The sequence below is a fragment of the Dromiciops gliroides genome, chromosome 3 (genome assembly GCF_019393635.1).
Source record: "Dromiciops gliroides isolate mDroGli1 chromosome 3, mDroGli1.pri, whole genome shotgun sequence".
Classification (NCBI taxonomy): domain Eukaryota; kingdom Metazoa; phylum Chordata; class Mammalia; order Microbiotheria; family Microbiotheriidae; genus Dromiciops; species Dromiciops gliroides.
This window is the reverse complement of record NC_057863.1, coordinates 529,148,025-529,166,983: the sequence shown is the minus strand read 5'-3', so window position 1 is coordinate 529,166,983 and position 18,959 is coordinate 529,148,025. Positions and strand designations below refer to the sequence as shown.

Here is an 18,959-nt window from a genome sequence, read left to right as displayed (position 1 = left end):
CTGGAGATTTAAAAAACATAAACTTTATTTTCAAATGAAGATCTACTTTCCTCCCCTCTCACTGTTCTTCACCTCCCCTGCCCCACTGAGAAAGCAGTAAAAAAAGCTCTGTTGTAAATATGTACAGTTAAACAAAACAAATTCCCACACAGCCACATCCAAAGACTGTATCTCAGCTTGCAGAGTTCATCATCTCTCTACCTGGAAGCGATTAGTATATTTCATCATATGTCCTCTGGAACTGTGGTTGGTCACTGTGTTGTGTTAATATAAATATATGGATCACCTGGATTTGATGGAGGTACCTTATTATCCAAAAGGAATTTTATGAAACCCTGGATTAATAGGAGCAGAATATTATTCAACTGAATTCCAAAATGAACCCAGATAGCTAGCAGATAAAAGACCTTACCTTGTGACTTCTTTTCCCTCAGGATAATAAATCCTTATCTTATGGTAACATCTGGGCCTCATCCTAGCCAAACCTTTTTTTGTAATCCTGTAGATTTATCATGATGCTTCTGTATTTCCTCCAACTGAAGTTGTTAAACTACTTTTTGCTTCTGGGTTGATTTCTGTATCATACTATTGAAACTGACAACACCTTGTACTCAGTGGACTAAAACCTTATATACCCTCAGAAATGGGGAGTCCTCTGAGCTTCTCTCTTAGGAGGGAAGTCTCACATGATCATGTTTTGTTAACTTTCTTCTTGGGACAATAAAATATTAAATTGATATTATGTTTTTTCTGTCTGTCTCTGATGTTTTTGTAGGAGGACAGGTATGTTTTTTCTGTCTCCGATTTGTAGGAGAAATTAAACATTATTTCTCTGATCTGTTTGTAGGAGATAGGCAGATATAACATGTTCTCTGATCTGGTTTGTTGTAGGAGATATAAGATGTAATTTCTCTGATCTGATTATTAATTTGTAGAAGAGATTAAATATAGGGGCAGCTAGGTGGCGCAGTGGATAGAGCACTGGCCCTGGATTCAGGAGGATCTGAATTCAAATCTGACCTCAGATACTTAACACTTACTAGCTGTGTGACCCTGGGCTAGTCACTTAACCCCAATTGCCTCACCAAAAAAAAAAAAGAAGAAGAAATTAAACATTATTTCTCTGATCTATTTGTAGGAGACAGGCAGATACAAAAGCTATATTTTAATATTCAACAGAAAATCAGTTCCCAAGGGAACATGTTATCATGCATAGGAGACAGGCTGTGAAAAGGCACAAGTATAAGAGTGGTATGTTGAGTTCAGAGAATAGCAAATAGGCTAGTTTAGTTGGAACCTAGTGTACATAAAAGAGAATAATGTGAAATAAGTCTAGAAAGGTCGGCTAAGGCCTAATCATTCCAAGTTGAGATGGTCATCAAATCTCTGAACACAAATGAGAAAGTTTTAGACTCTTAAGAACAAACAGCAAAAGAAGATCTAATCTAATATGAGACAGCTCTACCACCTAGCAAGTCATGATTATTTAAGAATATAAAGTGAATACTCATTTGACAAATCCTAGACTATTAGAATGAAGTGAGCAACCCTGGAAGTTTGAGATTAAAGACTGGTACTTTGTGGAGGAGAAAGTTCACTCTGTATTTGCTATTGTAAATTAATGCAGATGGGCCTAAGTCAGAAGTGTCAGTCTCTTCAAGAAAAGCTTCACAAATATGGATATATTAGCTCTACAATTGGTTGAGGGAAATTAAGTATGTTTTTGTACAATTCCAATCATGCCATTCTAAAAAAGATAGACGGTGTTCCTATCAGAGGCTTGAATGATTAGATGTCTACAAGTTTCTTATGTTTTCATCTTTCCACCATTCATAATAATGCCCCCAGCACAAAGCTAAAACAAGAAAGGAGGTGACAGAGCCAAGAAATTTATTTACTCGAATCTCAAGAGAGATTATGGCAGCTAGGTGGCACAGTGGCTATAGCAACAGGCCTAGAATCAAGAAGAACTGAGTTGAAGTCTGGACTCAGACACTTACTGGCTGGGTGACCCTGGGTAAATCATTTAATTCTGTTTGCCTCTTATCTGTCAAATGAGCTGGAGAAGGAAGTGGCAAACCATTCCAATATCTTCACCAAGAAAACCCCAAATGGGGTCACAAAGAGTTGTACTATACACTGTGCCACCTAGCTGCCCCCAGATTGTTTTTAGAATTGCTTCAGGGGCAGCTAGGTGGTGCAGTGGAAAAAGCACCAGCCCTGGAGTCAGGAGTACCTGAGTTCAAATCTGGCCTCAGACACTTAACACTTACTAGCTGTGTAACCCTGGGCAAGTCACTTAACCCCAAATGCCTCACTTAAAAAAAAAAAAATTGCTCCAGAGATCAAGTGAATTTGAGATTGGGTCTATCCTAACGTGGCCCTCTAACATCAAGCCAGTTTTTGAGTGACCCCTTTCTCTCCCTGTGGTTTTCTGGACAAGAAATAGAGGAATAATTCATGGCCAATTCTACCTTCTTTAACATATATGCCTTAGCTGATAAATGCATCCCCCACAGATGAAGCTATACTCAAATCAGAGGGAAAACAACTGTTTATTGTGCTGCACAACACTTCATTTTTTCAATACCTCAATGCTTCACCAACCAAATACTTTGGGGGGGGGCACAGGGGCAATGGGGGTTAAGTGACTTGCCCAGGGTCACACAGATAGTAAGTGTCAAATCCAGCTGAGGCTGGATTTGAACTCAGGTCCTCCTGAATCCAGGGCCAGTGCTTTATCCACCATGCCACCTAGCTGCCCCCACACCAACCAAATACTTAATGAAGACTAAATGTTTCCTCTGACTGTGTTGTCAAGTCTTCTCATTTTCAAAGAATTTCAAAATGCAAATTTAATTAATGCCCTTTTTTCTTACTCCCTATTTTATGAACTGTTTTTTGTTTGGTTTTGTTTTTTTGCGGGGGGGGGGGGGGTTTGCAGGGCAATAAGGGTTAAGTGACTTGCCCAGGGTCACACAGTTAGTAAGTGTCAGGTGTCAGGTCATATTTGAACTCAGGTCCTCCTGAATCCAAGGCCAGTACTCTATCCACTGAGCCACCTAGCTGCCCCTTTATGAACTGTTACAAAAACTTTAATCACATATATCTTGTTTAGCTATTTCTTTCAGACTGCACCATGTATACACCTAGAACACAATCAAGGTTAGAACATAATTTCTCCATTCTTTTTGCAGTGAAATAGCTTTTTAAAACATTTCCTCAAATGTTCAAATTCTTTTATGACTTTCTCCGCTGACAAAATGCAAAAGCTCTCTGATATACAACTGGATTCAGGGGACACTGAGAAGTGATGAAGAAAGTATTGGTTGATTCTTATCTCTGAGTTTAAGGAGCACTTATTGCCAAACTAATGTTATTGCTTCATTACTTGTCAACTAGAGAGAAATGTGCCTGAATTCTCCTGAAGTTTTGTATCATTGCAATGGTACAGTTGCAACTTATAAATAGGTGATCCAATTTAGTTTTCATTGGAGTAGAATCTGTCCATCCTTATCCGTATAATCACTAATATAAGCTCTAATTATAAATTAAGAATTTAACGACAAAAAAAATTTTAAGTGCCAAGTATGCATATACAACATGGTAGGGTCATGTACAAAGATAAAAAAAGACATGGTACTGTTTGTTAAAAGCAAGAAATGAATTTGTTTATACATATTAGAGTCATTTTATCACTGATGTTTACTGACCACCAGGAGGTGCCTAATTTCACAAAATCTGAGGGTTGGAACAGACATCCAGTCAAACCACACACACACACACACACACACACACACACACACACACACACACACACGACTGAATCTTCACAACATACTCAACAAATGGTAATCCAGGCCCCATCTTGAAAACCTCCAAGGAGGGGAAAACATACTACCTATTAAGGCAAGCCATGATGCTTTTGCACAATTCTAATTGTTACTAAGTTTTTGTTTATACAAATTTATATGACGACTTCTATCCAAAGATTATGATTAGTTAATGTTGGAAACTACATAGTTTTTCTTTTCTTCCTTTTTTTTTTTTTTAAGTGAGGCAATTGGGGTTAAGTGACTTGCCCAGGGTCACACAGCTAGTAAGTGTTAAATGTCTGAGGCCGGATTTGAACTCAGGTACTTCTGACTCCAGGGCCGGTGCTCTATCCACTGCGTCACCTAGCTGCCCCCTCTTTTCTTTTTTTTTTTAAGTGGAGCAATGAGGGTTAAGTGACTTGCCCAGGGTCACATAGCTAATAAGTGTCAAGTGTCTGAGGCTGGATTTGAACTCAGGTATTCTGCTGCTTTATCCACTGCACCACCTAGCTGCCCCCGTTACTAAGTTTTTCTTGATATTGAATCTAAATTTGCCTCTTTGCAATTTCTACCTATCACTCCCAGTTCTTCCCTCTGAGACCAAAAAGTCTTATTCCTCCACATGACAACACTTCAAATTCTTGAAGACAGCTATCCCATACTCCATAAATGTTCATTCTCCAGGATAAACATTCCCAGTTTCTTCAAATGATCCTTATTTGGCAGGGGCAAAAGGTCTTCCATCATCCTGGTTGACCTTCTCTGGTCATTCAACTGAATGCAATACTTGAGATAAGATCTGACAAGTGCAGAGAACAGTGAGATAATTTCCTCCCTAGCCCTGAAAATTATGTCCTTTCTAATGAAACCCAAGAAGTCAGCTAGGTGATGCAGTAGATAGACTGCTGGTCCTGGAGTCAGAAAAACCTGAGTTCAAATCTGGTCATAGACATTTTGTAGCTGTGTGACCCTGGGCAAGTCACTTAATCTGTTTGTTTGTCTTAATCTACTGAAGAAGGAAATGGAAAAACACTCCAGTATCTTTGCCAAGAAAACCCCAATGGGGACAGTATTGGTGTGCTATGGTCCACAGTCCACAGACTGAACAACAATAATGAAGCCCAAAATTTCATTAGCTTTTTAGGCAACCACATCACACTGCTTATTCCTACTGACCTTGCAGTCCAACAAAACTCCAAGATCCTTCCTCCACCTAATATTTGGGTACTTGACTTTTTGTAGTCAAGTATAGCACTTTACATTTATCCCTATTGAATTTTATCTTATTTGGTTCATCCCAAAGCTCTAGCCTTCAAGGTCCTTTTGGTTCTTTATTATTACAGTGTGTTAGTCATCCCTCCTAAATATTTATCATCTGCAAATTTTTTGAGCATACCATTTATGCCTTTATCCAAGTCACCCATAAAAATGTGAGCAGCCCTGGGCTAAGTACAGAGATCTAGGATACTCTACAGAAAGATCCCCTGTCAAAAAGAATTCTGCATCCATCTGATTGTACTATAGTCTAATTCAGATCTCTCCATCTTCTCCACAAAAATATAGTATGAAATTTCATAAAAAGCAAAATCTGGGCAAACTATATTAATAGCATTTCCCTCATCTACTTGTTTGGTGATATCAAAAAAGGAAATGAAATTAGTCTGGTTTAACCTGTTCTTGGTGAATCTATGCAGGATCAATTTCTTTAATTTCTAGGTATTTACCAACCATCTCTTTAATGATCTCTCCTATAATTTTCTCTGAAATGGAAATTAATCTCCCTGGTTTATAGTTTGCACACTCTGTTCTGTTCCATTTGCTGTCACATTAGAGAATGATGGAGATGGTATTAAGACCATATTTTCTAACCTCTAGACTTCATTTCAAAATAAAATGTATAACATGAATAAATTAATTGCCACAACATTTCTCCTTCTTACAGGATGGTTGTGGGTTTTGTTTTTTGCTTCATTTAATATTTAACACAACAAACCTAGCAGAAGAGATTTTATTCAAGTTTAAAAACTGTTTTGTAGTAGGACACCAAAATTTCTTGGATAAGAGGAAGTCTTTTGTATTACATTTTTTTTTATTTTGCAAGAAAATAAATTATACAACTTAAAAAATAAAATTCAAAAATTAAGCAGTACATCAAAATAGTTCAGCCGACTGCCATACTGAAACTGCTACCATTCAAAATTGTACAGCATTATTATCTCGGTATGTAGTGGCACACATTCAATATTGTAAATACCATAACATAGATAGATTACAACCTAGGAACTCAAGTTTCTTCAACACTCCAGACTACATATAATGTATATGACAGGAAAGCTTTCATGTACTGTTTATTTCACAAACATGACCTTGGAAGAATTTACAAGATAGCATCCCAGTCATTTACATGAAAATAGAAAAAACACAGTTTGAGTTTAAGTTAGTAAATCTTTCTGTAAAACTAGCAAATCTCTTGCCCAAATTGAATTGTTAAAAGTCGCATTTTACAGGAAAAATAACATCCTAATGCAAAAGGTTTTCTGACTATTCAGATCATATTTCTACTAAATTTTACATATTAAAGTGAAAACAAGAAAGCTAATATTTGTTCATTTTGGAACATTTTACCCATGCTCAAAACAAGCAAGAGATACATGGGTCAACAAAAATGAAGGAGACCACTTGTGTAATGAAAAATATGGAAGACTTGAGAATTTATATGAAGATTTTCATTAAATCACTGGAAAAGAAAAAAACTAATATTTTTCTCACTGAAATTCATTAGAAATGTGATTTACAATCTGTCACATTTTTATTTGGTCAATTTTGTCTCACATCCATTCACTATGGCAGTGTATGTGGCAACAGTTGTCTATACTTTCCAGATGCAGCACCTGTGTAAGCTAGGTCTTTGGAGATAAATATACAAAGCTAAAATTAAGCTTTAAAAGTGCATTGTTGCCATATTGCAAGTGAAGTACATCTTTCATTTTATCCGTGTACTCTTTTCTCACAAATAACACTTCAGTTATCTCCCCTAGCCCAGATAACACTAGCTTTAAGTGCATATAGGTGAAACTGACCTGATGAAGGATGCTAAACGTGATTCTGCATCTTTAGCAAGCTGCTGGTGTCATTTTTCATTTTTTTTTTAAACAAAGCAAATTTCTAGTCAAAACATAGTTAAATAAAATTGAACAATGTTATAGGCACCTTGTTAATTAATGGTTTGCACAAACACTGAAAAGTAGTTAGATAACTAATTGGTTATTAATTTTATATATATACCAGAAAATTGAAGATAACTACAATGCTACAGTCTTTGTTCCTGTTTGGATGTGCAAAATATAATTAGGACGTAATTAGCTATGAAACAAAATTTTACAAAATTTAATAGAAAAGTCTGCTAATGGGTTTAGAGCTACCCACTTTTGTATTTTGCTTGCCTTGCAGGTCAACACATCATGGCTCTCATTCTTAAGTTAAATGACAGAAAAATTAGGAATTTTTAAAAAGTGCTCAAGACAATTATGGCAGAAAGACCTTAAACTTTCAAAGTGGCGTGTCAATTTTACCCAATCATTTCCTATTCTGGCATTCTTGTATTACAAGTAAATGTGCCAATATTGAATGCTTTGTTACACATAAAGTCACCATTATTATTACAAATTTTATTTTTCCAAATTTCATCCGCTGTTAGCCTTCATGTAGCTAGAAAATAATATGAACTAATTTTAGTTCAATTCTGAACATTTCTGGGCTAACATTTTTGTTATTTCCAAGCTACCATAAAAAGTAAACTGCAACCTTTTAACTTTTTAAACAAAAAATTTCAATTTCCTATGAGATTCAGAATAGGCATAAGAATATAAACAGCAAAACTTTAATCTACCTTTTAATTTGCTTTCTTTCCTTAATAGCAGCTAATTCCAACAACATTTGAATGGGGTTGGGAACTTACTCTACCAAATGCTCTTGAATGCATGCTGCTAATGATATAATACTGTATTCCTTTCAGTGCTGCAGCATTTCATTTCCTTTCTTCATCAAAATCATATTGTTCCTGAAAAATTCTGGTATTTTATATCACACAGTATATAAAATAATTATTTGCAAGAAAAATTGAAACTTGCACCACAATGAATAAAATTCCAACTTGAGCTTTTCTTTCCCGATGGGAAATGTTTTTTCCCTTCTTTTTAAATTATCATCAAGTCCCCAATAAGTCCAAAGAACTCTATTACTCTGGGCATAAGGGTACCATCAACCATGAAGTTACTACTTTGGACTGCTTGACAGAAAGAAACAAGGAAATTGCTGCCATCTGAACATTTAAAAATATTAATATTTCACATGTAAGCCTAAATATTTGGCAAGTTTGCTGCTCATACTAAGGTTGTATCGATTCTGCTTCTTTGTTTATATGTCATCCTATGATGATGCTTCTCATATCTCCCACCTCAAGGTGATTTACAGGTCTTTAAAAAAAAGTAGCTTCCTCAACTCCCTTCCTCCCCCCAACAGGTATTTTGGACTGTAAAAAAACAAAATTAAAAAAAAAATCAATCATGTAAATGTGTCACATTCCAAGTAGGAGGTTTTTGTATTGTTTTTAATGCACTTATCAGATAGATATCTGAAACATAAATACTAATTATATGTAGCAGATATTTGGATCACAAATATTAAATGTACCACCAAACACATTGAACATATATTCATTTTACTACTGCAGGCCCTGAAAAGTTAACTGTAACAATATTTTTTTTAAACAAATGAAGCAACTATTTCATTCATTTCTTCAAAAGGTTTTGTTAAACTATTTGGCCAAATAGATAAAAATTATCCATGCCACTTTACAGAAAACAAAGAAGAGACTGATCTCCTTCTTAAAGGAAGCCAAGATTTAAAGGATGGAAATATTTTACATCACGTGTGTATCATTAAGATCCAGTTACCACATACTGAAGCACTGTTTGAGCCAACAAGTTGATACTGTAACAAAAACATATCTTTTCAAATGTGATGTATGTCTCTCCCAATGTTATATAAAATATCTCACCAATGGTGGACAGTACAGTACTCGTTGATCACAAATAACTGAAAGTGCTGTTTCTAGTCCTACTTGCATTTAGAAATCAAAAGTAACAGCAGTTCTTCAGTGCATGAATATTTGAAGATCATTTCCTTGTGCAAGTACTGTTTATCTTTTAAATAAAAAAGGAAGTCAAAGAAAAAAAAAAGAATACCCTTCCCCAGTACCTCCCCCACCTCCTTCCCTAAAAACCTGTAATCCTCCTGGTGGGTATAAATGAAATCAACTCTAGAAAGCTCACAATGGGCTCTTCATGAATGCAAGTTTCCCCACAAAACAGCATGCTGTTAAAAGTGTGCAACATGAAGGGAGTGCCATCATGCTAGTTGATGAATTGGCAAAACATAGTCCTTTTGTCAGGTAAGGCAGGAATTTTGATATTTATGTAATAAAAATCCAATGAGTTAGTTAATCTCCAGCACACACTGTTGCAACTTGTCTGCCCAAGCACACCTCCATCTGGGTTTTCCACATCTTCCATAGTCTTCAAAATTATGCCATGTATATGAAAGTGTTGATATCTGACTCATCTCTTCTGATATATTTGTGCTCTATAAGCCATTCAATTTGCTCTTTTATCATTTTCTTTTGTGGTAAGAACATATTTTTCAAAATTTCTACTAGTTCAGTCTGCAGTTGAGCATTACTAATTTTCTTTCTCATTTTCATTATTTGGATGATAGCCTCCTAAAAACAGAATGATAGCTTAGTTAAATATTATGATGTATTTTGAAATAAGAAAAAACTAAAGCAGAACCTCCTCAAGGAAAGCAAAATTGATTTAGAAATAGTTTTTACAAAGCTCACTATGATGAAATATATCACCAGAGGGTTATAAGACAAGCCTCATTATTATGAAGGAGACCTATTTTTTCCTTCCTACATAGCCTTGGAATGAATATAGTTTGAATAGTTCAATCCCACAAATATTACTGTTAAATTATGAGATATGGGTAATTTCTATCTTGGGGGAGGGAGGATCTAAAGCCATGAAGTCACAGATCCATACCACAAATCACCTATGTAGTGCCAGAAGAAATATGCTTTATTTTTTAATTTTTTTGGTGAGGCAATTGGGGTGAAGTGACTTGCCCAGGGTCACACAGCTAGTAAGTGTCAAGTGTCTGAGGCTGGATTTGAACTCAGGTCCTCCTGAATCTAAGGCCAGTGCTTTATCCACTGTGCCACCTAGCTGCCCCAGAAATATACTTTAAATTAGGAATCTAAGAGGTAAGAAACTAATGGCAAACCTTATAGCACATTGCTATTATCATAACTCTCTTCCTCAATTTTCCCATCCCTGGGTCTTTACTTTCAGCAGTCTCTAGAGGTTCCTCTATCCAGGAAGCTTAAGGCTTTGGGGAAAATAACTTAACAAAAGTTATTTTATAAAATCAAGAAGTAGACAAGGATGTCTACCACAATTACTTCAAAATTTATTTATTTCTGCTCACATCACATACCTGGGTTCTTAATATTCTTAGTTGAACTATTCCTTCATTCTCCTCTTCTCTCATTCTTTCTGTGGTGAGTTGCAACCGTCCAATCAAGTTAATTTTACCCCTTTTCTGAACTTTTGCATTTTTTCTGTAAAGGTCACACAAATGACATTAATAAAAAAAGTAATTATTTCACAGCATGAAGGCAAACAATGACATGACAACTCTGTGGAAGAAAACTCAATAATGTAATTGGAATACTAAACTATCCAAAAAATTCTGTAGCAATAATACAGACTTTGTTAACATAATCATACAATGTTAATTTGGAAGTAACCTCTGAGATTATCTAGTCCAATGTACTCACTGTACAGTTGAGAAATGTGAAGTTCCAAGGCTTACACATCCATTAAATGGATAACCTAAATATTTTGACATATATTATAAACACTCTTAGGCTCATAGTTGACAGGAACATCAATTTGGAGCTTGAAAGGACCTCAGGTCATCTAGTACAATCCCCCATTTTATAGGTGGGTGAAGTGAAATAGTAAGGAGCATAGCTGACATTTAATTCAGGTGCTCTGACCCTAACTATCCATCTTTCCCCCTGCCCCATGGTGTTTCCCAGCTGGTCTTGCTGGGACATTGTGCTGTACTAAAAGGAACCAAATAAATGTAATGTGCAAAGATAATCGCCTAAGAAAAAAGTTCTCTGGTCAGAGCAAATGTGTAATGATATTAGCTGCACCCCCCTACCCCTCCCTGCAAAAACCCAACAAAACAAAGGCCATCAGTTTTAATCACTGGTGAATTTTCTCTCTTTTATTCATTATATTTGAGGTCAGACACGATTGGGTATTCAAGGTGGCATGGCTGGACACTGAAAAGTACCATGAGTATTGAAAGGAAGCATTATGTAGTGGAGAGAGGGCTGGCCTTCCAGTCAGGAAGAAGACTTACAAGTCCTGCCTCACACATGTAGGGAGTATTAGCCCAGGAAGTGTAAAGTGAGCAGAAATAGGAGGTATGGGAACTGAACTGGAATTTGGAGTCTTCCACTTACTACCTTGGTGACCTTGGGCAAATCAAAGAACCAAAAATAAAGAAGTTAGGTAAGAAAACCCTACCTGTTCTAGCTTTTTCATTCTATTAGCTATGTGCAAATCACACAAGCTTTCTGGGCCTCTGTCTCTTTATCTGTAAAATGAGGAAGTGGAAAATATGACCTTTGGGGTTCTTTCTTGTTTTAGATATATACTCTTACTGGATGTATGACCAAGGGCAAATGAAATAATCTCACAGTCCCCTAGGCCACTCAGTAAAACTAAAAATTGCAAACCAGGTAGAAGGCATTTCTCCACTCCAATGAGGGCACAGGTGTGAACACAAATACATATTACTCTCCTAAGGAAGGTACAAATTGCTAGCTGTACTTTATGCAGCTAGGAAAAAAACCAAAAAAAGCCAAAAAGCATTTTTGATAAAGTTTGTACTAGCAATAGTTATATCAAATCAATAAGCATTTATGCAGTATGTACTGTGTGGCAGGCAGCATGGTAGGCAATGGGCTTAAAAGGATCGAAACAGTCCTGCTTTCCAGAATACTATGTTATACTGGTATGGGGCAGACAGGTTAAAGACATGAAAAATCTGAGTAGGGTGCATGGATGAACAAGCCTCTGGAGGAATCAATAAATGCCTCTTAAAGAAGGCAGTACTTTTCCTTGATGGGAGACAGAGTTTCCCAGAAGTACCAGGGAATAAAATAGCATTCTGGACGTGAAGGAGAGACTGTACAAGGCTGAGAGTTGGGAGAGAAGGTGTCAAATATAGAGAATAGTGACTTGTAGAATTTGGCTAGAATGTGAAGTGCCTGACGCTCGTGTATGATAGTCTTAAAGAGACTGGAGTCCAATTGAAAAGGGCTTTAAACACCAAACAGAATTTGTGTTTTATCTTTTTTTTTTTTTTGGTCAGGCAATGAGGTTTAAGTGACTTGGCCAGGGTCACTCGGCTAGTAAGTGTCAAGTGTCTGAGGCCGGATTTGAACTCAGGTCCTCCTGAATCCAAGGCCTCTGCTTTATCTACTGTACCACCTAGCTGCCCCCTTGTGTTTTATCTTAAAGGTAATGGGGAGTCACGGAAGCTTTCATGGTCAAACCTATACTTTAGGAATATTATTTTGAAAGCTACAGGATGAATTGGAGAGGAGAAAGACAGGATATAAGGAGACCAATTAGGAGGCCACTAGTGTGAGTAGAGGGAAGGGGGAAAACTAATTGGCTATGGAGTCAATGGATGCTATGGAGCTATGGATGAAAATGAAGGGTTGAAGATGACTCCTAAGTTGCCCACCTAGGTGACAGAAAGAATGCTAGTATCCTTCTTAACAGGAAAGAAAAAGTAAGAGGGAAGTAGGTTAAAGTAGAAAGATAATGAGTTTGATTTTTAGACAAGACTGAGAAGCCTATGGCACATTTAAGAAGAGCTGTTAAGTAAGTAGTTGGAAATGCAAGTCTATTGCTTAGGAGAGAGATTAGGGTTATTAATTATGGTGATTCTTCTGTCACATTAAACACAAAACCCAAACTACCAAAAAAGGAAGCTATGCTTGTAATTGGCAACATGATTTAACAAAGTTTGTATTGACATATAAAATGATTAAACATATAAAAATGAAGAAATAATAAGTTTCAAGTAGTATTTGAATGTAATTTAAAATGTATGTAAATAGTGGGCAGCTAGGTGGCACAGTGGATAAAGCACAGGCCCTGGATTCAGGAGGACCTGAGTTCAAATCCGGTCTCAGACACTTGACACTTACTAGCTGTGTGACCCTGGGTAAATCACTTAACCCTCACTGCCTTCTCCCCGCCCCCCCCCCCAAATTGTATTAAAAAAAAAGAAAAAAAATTTATGTAGATATAAAATAGGTAAATTATAAACCTCTGATTTAATGTCCTCCAGACTAAGTTAATACAAGTAAAACTTTATAACATAGAAGTTACAATATTGACAGCCTTTATGTCAAGTCTATTACCATAGTATATTTTATTCTGACAGATCCTCAAACCCCAGGATTATTTCTTTCACCACTCCCGACTCTTTTTGGAATTAAACTTGAATAGCAACAATATATAACACGAGAGTCAAACAAGTTCTTAGTTATATAATACATTCTTAGTGGGGCAGATTAGGCCCCAGATTATAAAATGGTTAGGTTCTTAGTTTTATATATCCTCCAAGAATAATAATGCTTTATCCTGGAAACAAAGCACTAACCATCATAGGAAAGATTATACTTTTAGACCAATAATCATAAATCTTACATTAAACTGAACTCCTGGTTCACTGAGAAGAGGGTCCCCTCTGTAAAGTCTTTGGGTGAGATGACTTGTGGTTCATACAATAAAACTTGTCGTTTGAGCTTTGGAAAAGCTACAAGAGACTATGCAGAAGAAAAAAACACATTAGTTTGTCAAAAGTAGCTGAAAAACACTATCTAATTCTTCCATTTAGGCTAGTAAAAATCTATTCTGAAAGCATCTATTTGCTGTTTCTTCAATGAAGCAGTGATCTATCTCTGTAGAGTTAAAGTGAGTACTTCTTCCAAAAATAGAGCTTACCACCTATCCTACAACCCTGTGTGCAAAACAATGAAAATACATGCTAACAGGAGGTGATGGGGCAGCTATGTGGTGAAGTGGATAGAGCACCAGCCCTGGATTCAGGAGGACCTGAGTTCAAATCCAGCCTCAGACACTTGACACTTACTAGCTGTGTGACCCTGGGCAAGTCACTTAACCCCAATTGCCTCGCCAAAAACAAAACAAAACTAACAAACAAAAAAACCCCCAGGAGGTGAGGTGGAAATAAGGCTCATAAGGATGGTTCATGCTGTTATGGAAAGGGAATTCCAATTGAGAGAGATGGAATATCAGAATTTTTTTGTTTTGTTTTGTTCCTTCTATCTTCTCTCTTTCCACTCACTACAGATAACTTGTGAATTCTCTACTAGTTGTCTCAGGCCCAGACACTATTACCTGCTTTAATTTATCTACCAGCATGTAATTCCTCAAAATGGAAGGAAAGAAAAATGATTACAGCCTTAGGACTGAAATGAAGTCAATGAATCTAGGAAATGTCCTGTGTATACTGCAGAAGTGATGTCAACTATGAAAGACTGAGAATCTATACAAAATTATAAACAGATAAAGCAAAGGACTTTGACTTCAGTGTAGAGAACCCTTTTATGTCCACCCAGTAGAGAAATTTTCACCAATACAGAATGCAGTCTCTGACTGAGTAGGAAGATAATGGAAAGAAAAATGTGAAAGCTCTTGATTATAGGTAGAAACATGTGGTTGCCCAATAGCCATTCTAAGTAGGACCAGGATGTTGAAATTTGGAGACTATTGAGCATCATATAGTACTTTGTCAAGAATCTAATCTAACATATTTTGCTGCTAGATTTGTTTAAAAATAACTTATAGGCAGGGCATCAAGGTGGCACAGTGGATAGAACACCAACCCTGGAGTCAGGAGGACCTGAGTTCAAATCCGGCCTCAGACACCTAACACTTACTAGCTGTGTGACCCTGGGCAAGTCACTTAACCCCAAATGCCTCACCAAAAACAAACAAAAAAACCAACAAAAATAATTTATAGGCTCTTAGGGACTCAGAGATCAAAAATTGATTATTTTCAAAGAAGTGACTGAAAATCCAAATGGAAACTAAATCTTTAATGGAAATAAAATATCTGTAAGAATAAACAGATTCAAAAGTTATTCCATTGAAGTTATAAAGAAAAATTGATACCCATAAAGTCCTTCTAAGTTCAGCATCAGGAAGTTCAGTTGCTAGCTTAAGATTTTCAAAGCTGATCTTTTCTCTTGGTCTTTGGTTCCAAGCAAACAGCACAGCCAGCTGAAACGTCGTCACCTCTAGGTCATACTGTCCAACTTCATTTTTAAATGTTATCTGTAAACATTAAAAATCAATACTAACAATTTCTTGGTAATGACCATGTTTATGTCAATCGATTGGTAATGGATGATAAATGCGACACACTGACACTCAGGTCAGAATATACTTACAATACCATTTGACATGAGATGGTGCCAGTGTAGTTTTCTGCCACTGTGATTTTTTTTATAGAATTCTTCTACTTCCGGGATTAGATCCTCCAGCTCAGTGGGAAGGGAAACAAATACTTTTTCAGAGCTTCTAGACCAGGCACCAGCATTCAGAATTTTAATATTTACTGAGTCAGCTACAGGGAAGATATTTTAAAGTATGACATATGGGATATGTAAAAGTCAAGTGTTTAAGCTCATAACAATTTGAATACAGATTTACTTTGCTGATAAACACAAGGCCTTCGATAACCAAGAATACCACACTGAGTAAAATCAATAATTCCATTAAATCAATATTCTGTTTCTGACTGACTTTAAGAGATGTGTGTTCAAGTATACAGGAATTGTCTTCCATGATAATATCCTCAAAAGGTAAGGGATATATAAATATCTCTAATTCCTTTAGTTTATTTTGGTTCTAAGCAAGCTATCCAAAGTCAGGGTTCAATAAATGTATGCTGAATTGAAATGAATGTTTATTTTTAAGTTACTAAAGTTATAGCAGATTAATTTTTCTTTCAAAAGTATCTACTAAAAAACATGAAGATTATAAAATAGTACCTGGTAAAGCCAACTTATTATTCTTGTGCATTTCCTTAAAAGCTTGGTTCAAATCTTCTGACACTTTAATGTCCTGGAACATCCTAGCGAGCTTGTTTACATAATCTGCTGGCATACCCACTTCCTATGCATACAGACAAGGGAATAAATAACATATCAATTAAAACTACAGCTAAAATTGAATATTGGCTCTGTGGATGTGGTGACATATTTCTTTTCTTGATTTTAGTTAACACATTAACTAAACTCTTGTGTTTGGTTCTCCCCCACTCCCAGGGTAATGAGGGTTAAGTGACTTGCCCAGGATCACACAGCTAGTAAGTGTCGGGTGTCTGAAGTCACATTTGAACTCAGGTCCTCCTGAATCCAGGGCTGGTGCTTTATCCACTGCTATAGTTTTTTTGTTTGTTTGTTTTTTCAGGGTACGTTAACCAAACTCTTAAATAAAAATGTTAATATTCTGCTCAATATTTAGGATGTTCCTTCAAGTCAAGTGCAACCCTAGTTTGGCCAATTTTTAATGATTCTTTACAGCTAGTGTGTTGTGTGCACGCGTGTGCACGTATGTGTGAGCATGGTGGATGTATTAGTTTAACCGTAAGGAACAGAAGGGGCTTTGCTTTTACATGCAGGAGGAGGTAGGTAGCTTCTCCTCTTCTTGTGTTTCTTTTCTTTTCTTGTTTTTTTAGTGAGGCGATTTGGGGTTAAGTGACTTGCCCAGGGTCACACAGCTAGTAAGTGTCAAGTGTCTGAGGTAAGATTTGAACTCAGGTCCTCCTGAATCCAGGGCTGGTGCTCTATCCACTGCGCCACCTAGCTGCCCCTCTTCTTGTGTTTCTAATATCTTCCTGGAGGTTCCTACATTAGACTGAGTTCTTTAAGGTTAAGCCCCTTTCTGTATACCCATTTCATAGCTCAGGTCCTGGCACATAGCAGGGAATTAATAAATACATGCTGATTTGATTTCTTGAGAATTGTCAAAGCTTTCAAGAAAATTTACCCTTTCAACTCCAGGCATGCCCCTCAGTAGTTAAAGTTATGTGGATTAGCCTCAAAAAGACATGTGAAACACCGGAGGGAGAAGGGCACAATCTGTTTGCCTCTGCCAGGATAGAGCAAAACTCACTGTTACTCTTCTATATCACTTCTTTCTTTTTTCTTTTCTTTTCTTTTTTTTTTTTTTGCAGGGCAATTGGGGTTAAGTGACTTGCCCAGGGTCACACAGCTAGTACGTGTTAAGTGTCTGAGGCCGGATTTGAACTCAGGTACTCCTGAATCCAGGGCCAGTGCTCTATCCACTGCGCCACCTAGCTGCCCCTATATAATTTCAATTAAGCAGCTTTATAATTATAAAGAAGCCTTATATAAAATAAAATTCTGTATAGTTTGCTAGGTGCTTAAACATACTTTTATTCCTAGAGAGTAAGTCAAGATAGAATTTATGGTATGTGGAATTGAAATAGAGGTGAGGAACATATTAAAATATAGGTCAGAGTATATCACAATGATTTCAAAGAAGCAGATTCAGTTGTTTTTACTTATATTTTAACTTTCATCCTATCACAGTCATGAATGAATGAATGAAGAAATGAAGAAAACAGTTGTGCTTACTATACATTGTGAAAACACTAGAGATACAAAGAGAAAAGCAAGATGGTCCTGTTCTTAAAGAGTCAACATTCTAATGGGAGAAAACAATACACAGTTATTTCAAACTCTCCACCCAAGAGGAATAGGAGCTCCTCAAAAACGAAATTCTGAGAAATAAATGAATGTTCTCTTGGGACAAAGAAAGCCAATTAAGCAAAAACAGCCAATGCAGTAACCAAATCTAACAAAATATAAAACAATTTTCTTCTAGTAATCTCTTGATTGGGGGGAGGTATATTTCATTTTTTGTTCTCTAGGACCTTCACTGTTTTGCTTTTTAAAAAATTATTCGGGGCAGCTAGGTGGCACAATGGATAGAGCACTGACCCTGGAGTCAGGAGGACATGAGTTCAAATCCGGCCTCAGACACTTAACACTTACTAGCTATGTGACCCTGGGCAAGTCACTTAACCCCAATTGCCTCACCAAAAAAAAAAAAAATAATCAGTGTTTAACTTTCTTTTAGAGATCCTCCATTTACCTTGTTATAATAATCATACATACTATTATTTGGCTTCTGATTACTTTATTTTATATTAGTGCATAAAATTCTTTCCATTTTCTCCTCTTCATATCTGATACTATTAATTGCAGCATTAGAAGACTAGGAAGTTGGAGTCAGAAAACTGACCTCAAATCTTAGCTATGTTATTTATATTACTTATCTGACGTTAGACAAGCAGCTTGATCACTCTAGGTCTAAGTTTCGACATGTGTAAACTAAGGGAATTGAACTTGGTAACTTCTAAGGACACTTTCAACTCTAAGCACCCAGACTTCCTTAAAACTAAAACTTCCCTCATAAAGCTAAAAGGAATTCTGCTGTTGGCCCTCTGTATGAAGTCAATCAATTAACAAGTATTTATTAAGCTGAATACTGTGTCAAGGAAAAAGCAAAAGCAAAAACCATCTTTGCCTTCAAGTAGCTTATATATATATTTTTAATTTTAATGGAGACCATAATGTGCATCAATGCATACAAGATAAATTCAGAGGAGACAGAAGGTACCTTTGAAAAGTAATGTTGTTTGTCCTTTGTTCATGACATCAGGGAGGTGATGCCATGACTCACAATGAATTGGATTTAAGTGAGGGAGGGCCTTGCAAATTCACCAGTCTCACTCTTTCCCCTGGAGCCCTATGGCAAGATATAGATCAGGATGACTGGAAATGGCCCCAGATGCAGTGGGAGACCTTGGACTTTTTAAGCTAAGGTCTTTGATAGGTCTCAGTCAGGGTCCTCTTTGAGAAGGACAAAC

General features: G+C 36.6%; 1 protein-coding gene across 2 annotated transcripts in view; it reads right to left on the bottom strand.

The window, feature by feature from the left end:
* Positions 1–5,883: 5,883 nt before the first annotated feature.
* Positions 5,884–18,959, bottom strand: part of CUL5 (cullin 5) — a 95,169-nt gene continuing 82,093 nt past the window's right edge. For both annotated transcript variants that reach the window (XM_043994708.1, XM_043994709.1), the window contains 6 exons: positions 16,051–16,174; positions 15,448–15,623; positions 15,170–15,331; positions 13,679–13,797; positions 10,371–10,494; positions 5,884–9,594 (listed from right to left, as the gene is read on the bottom strand). In XM_043994708.1, coding sequence (XP_043850643.1) covers positions 9,400–9,594; positions 10,371–10,494; positions 13,679–13,797; positions 15,170–15,331; positions 15,448–15,623; positions 16,051–16,174 — 900 coding nt within the window. In that variant the 3' untranslated portion in view covers positions 5,884–9,399. The remainder of the gene's footprint in view (positions 9,595–10,370; positions 10,495–13,678; positions 13,798–15,169; positions 15,332–15,447; positions 15,624–16,050; positions 16,175–18,959) is intronic.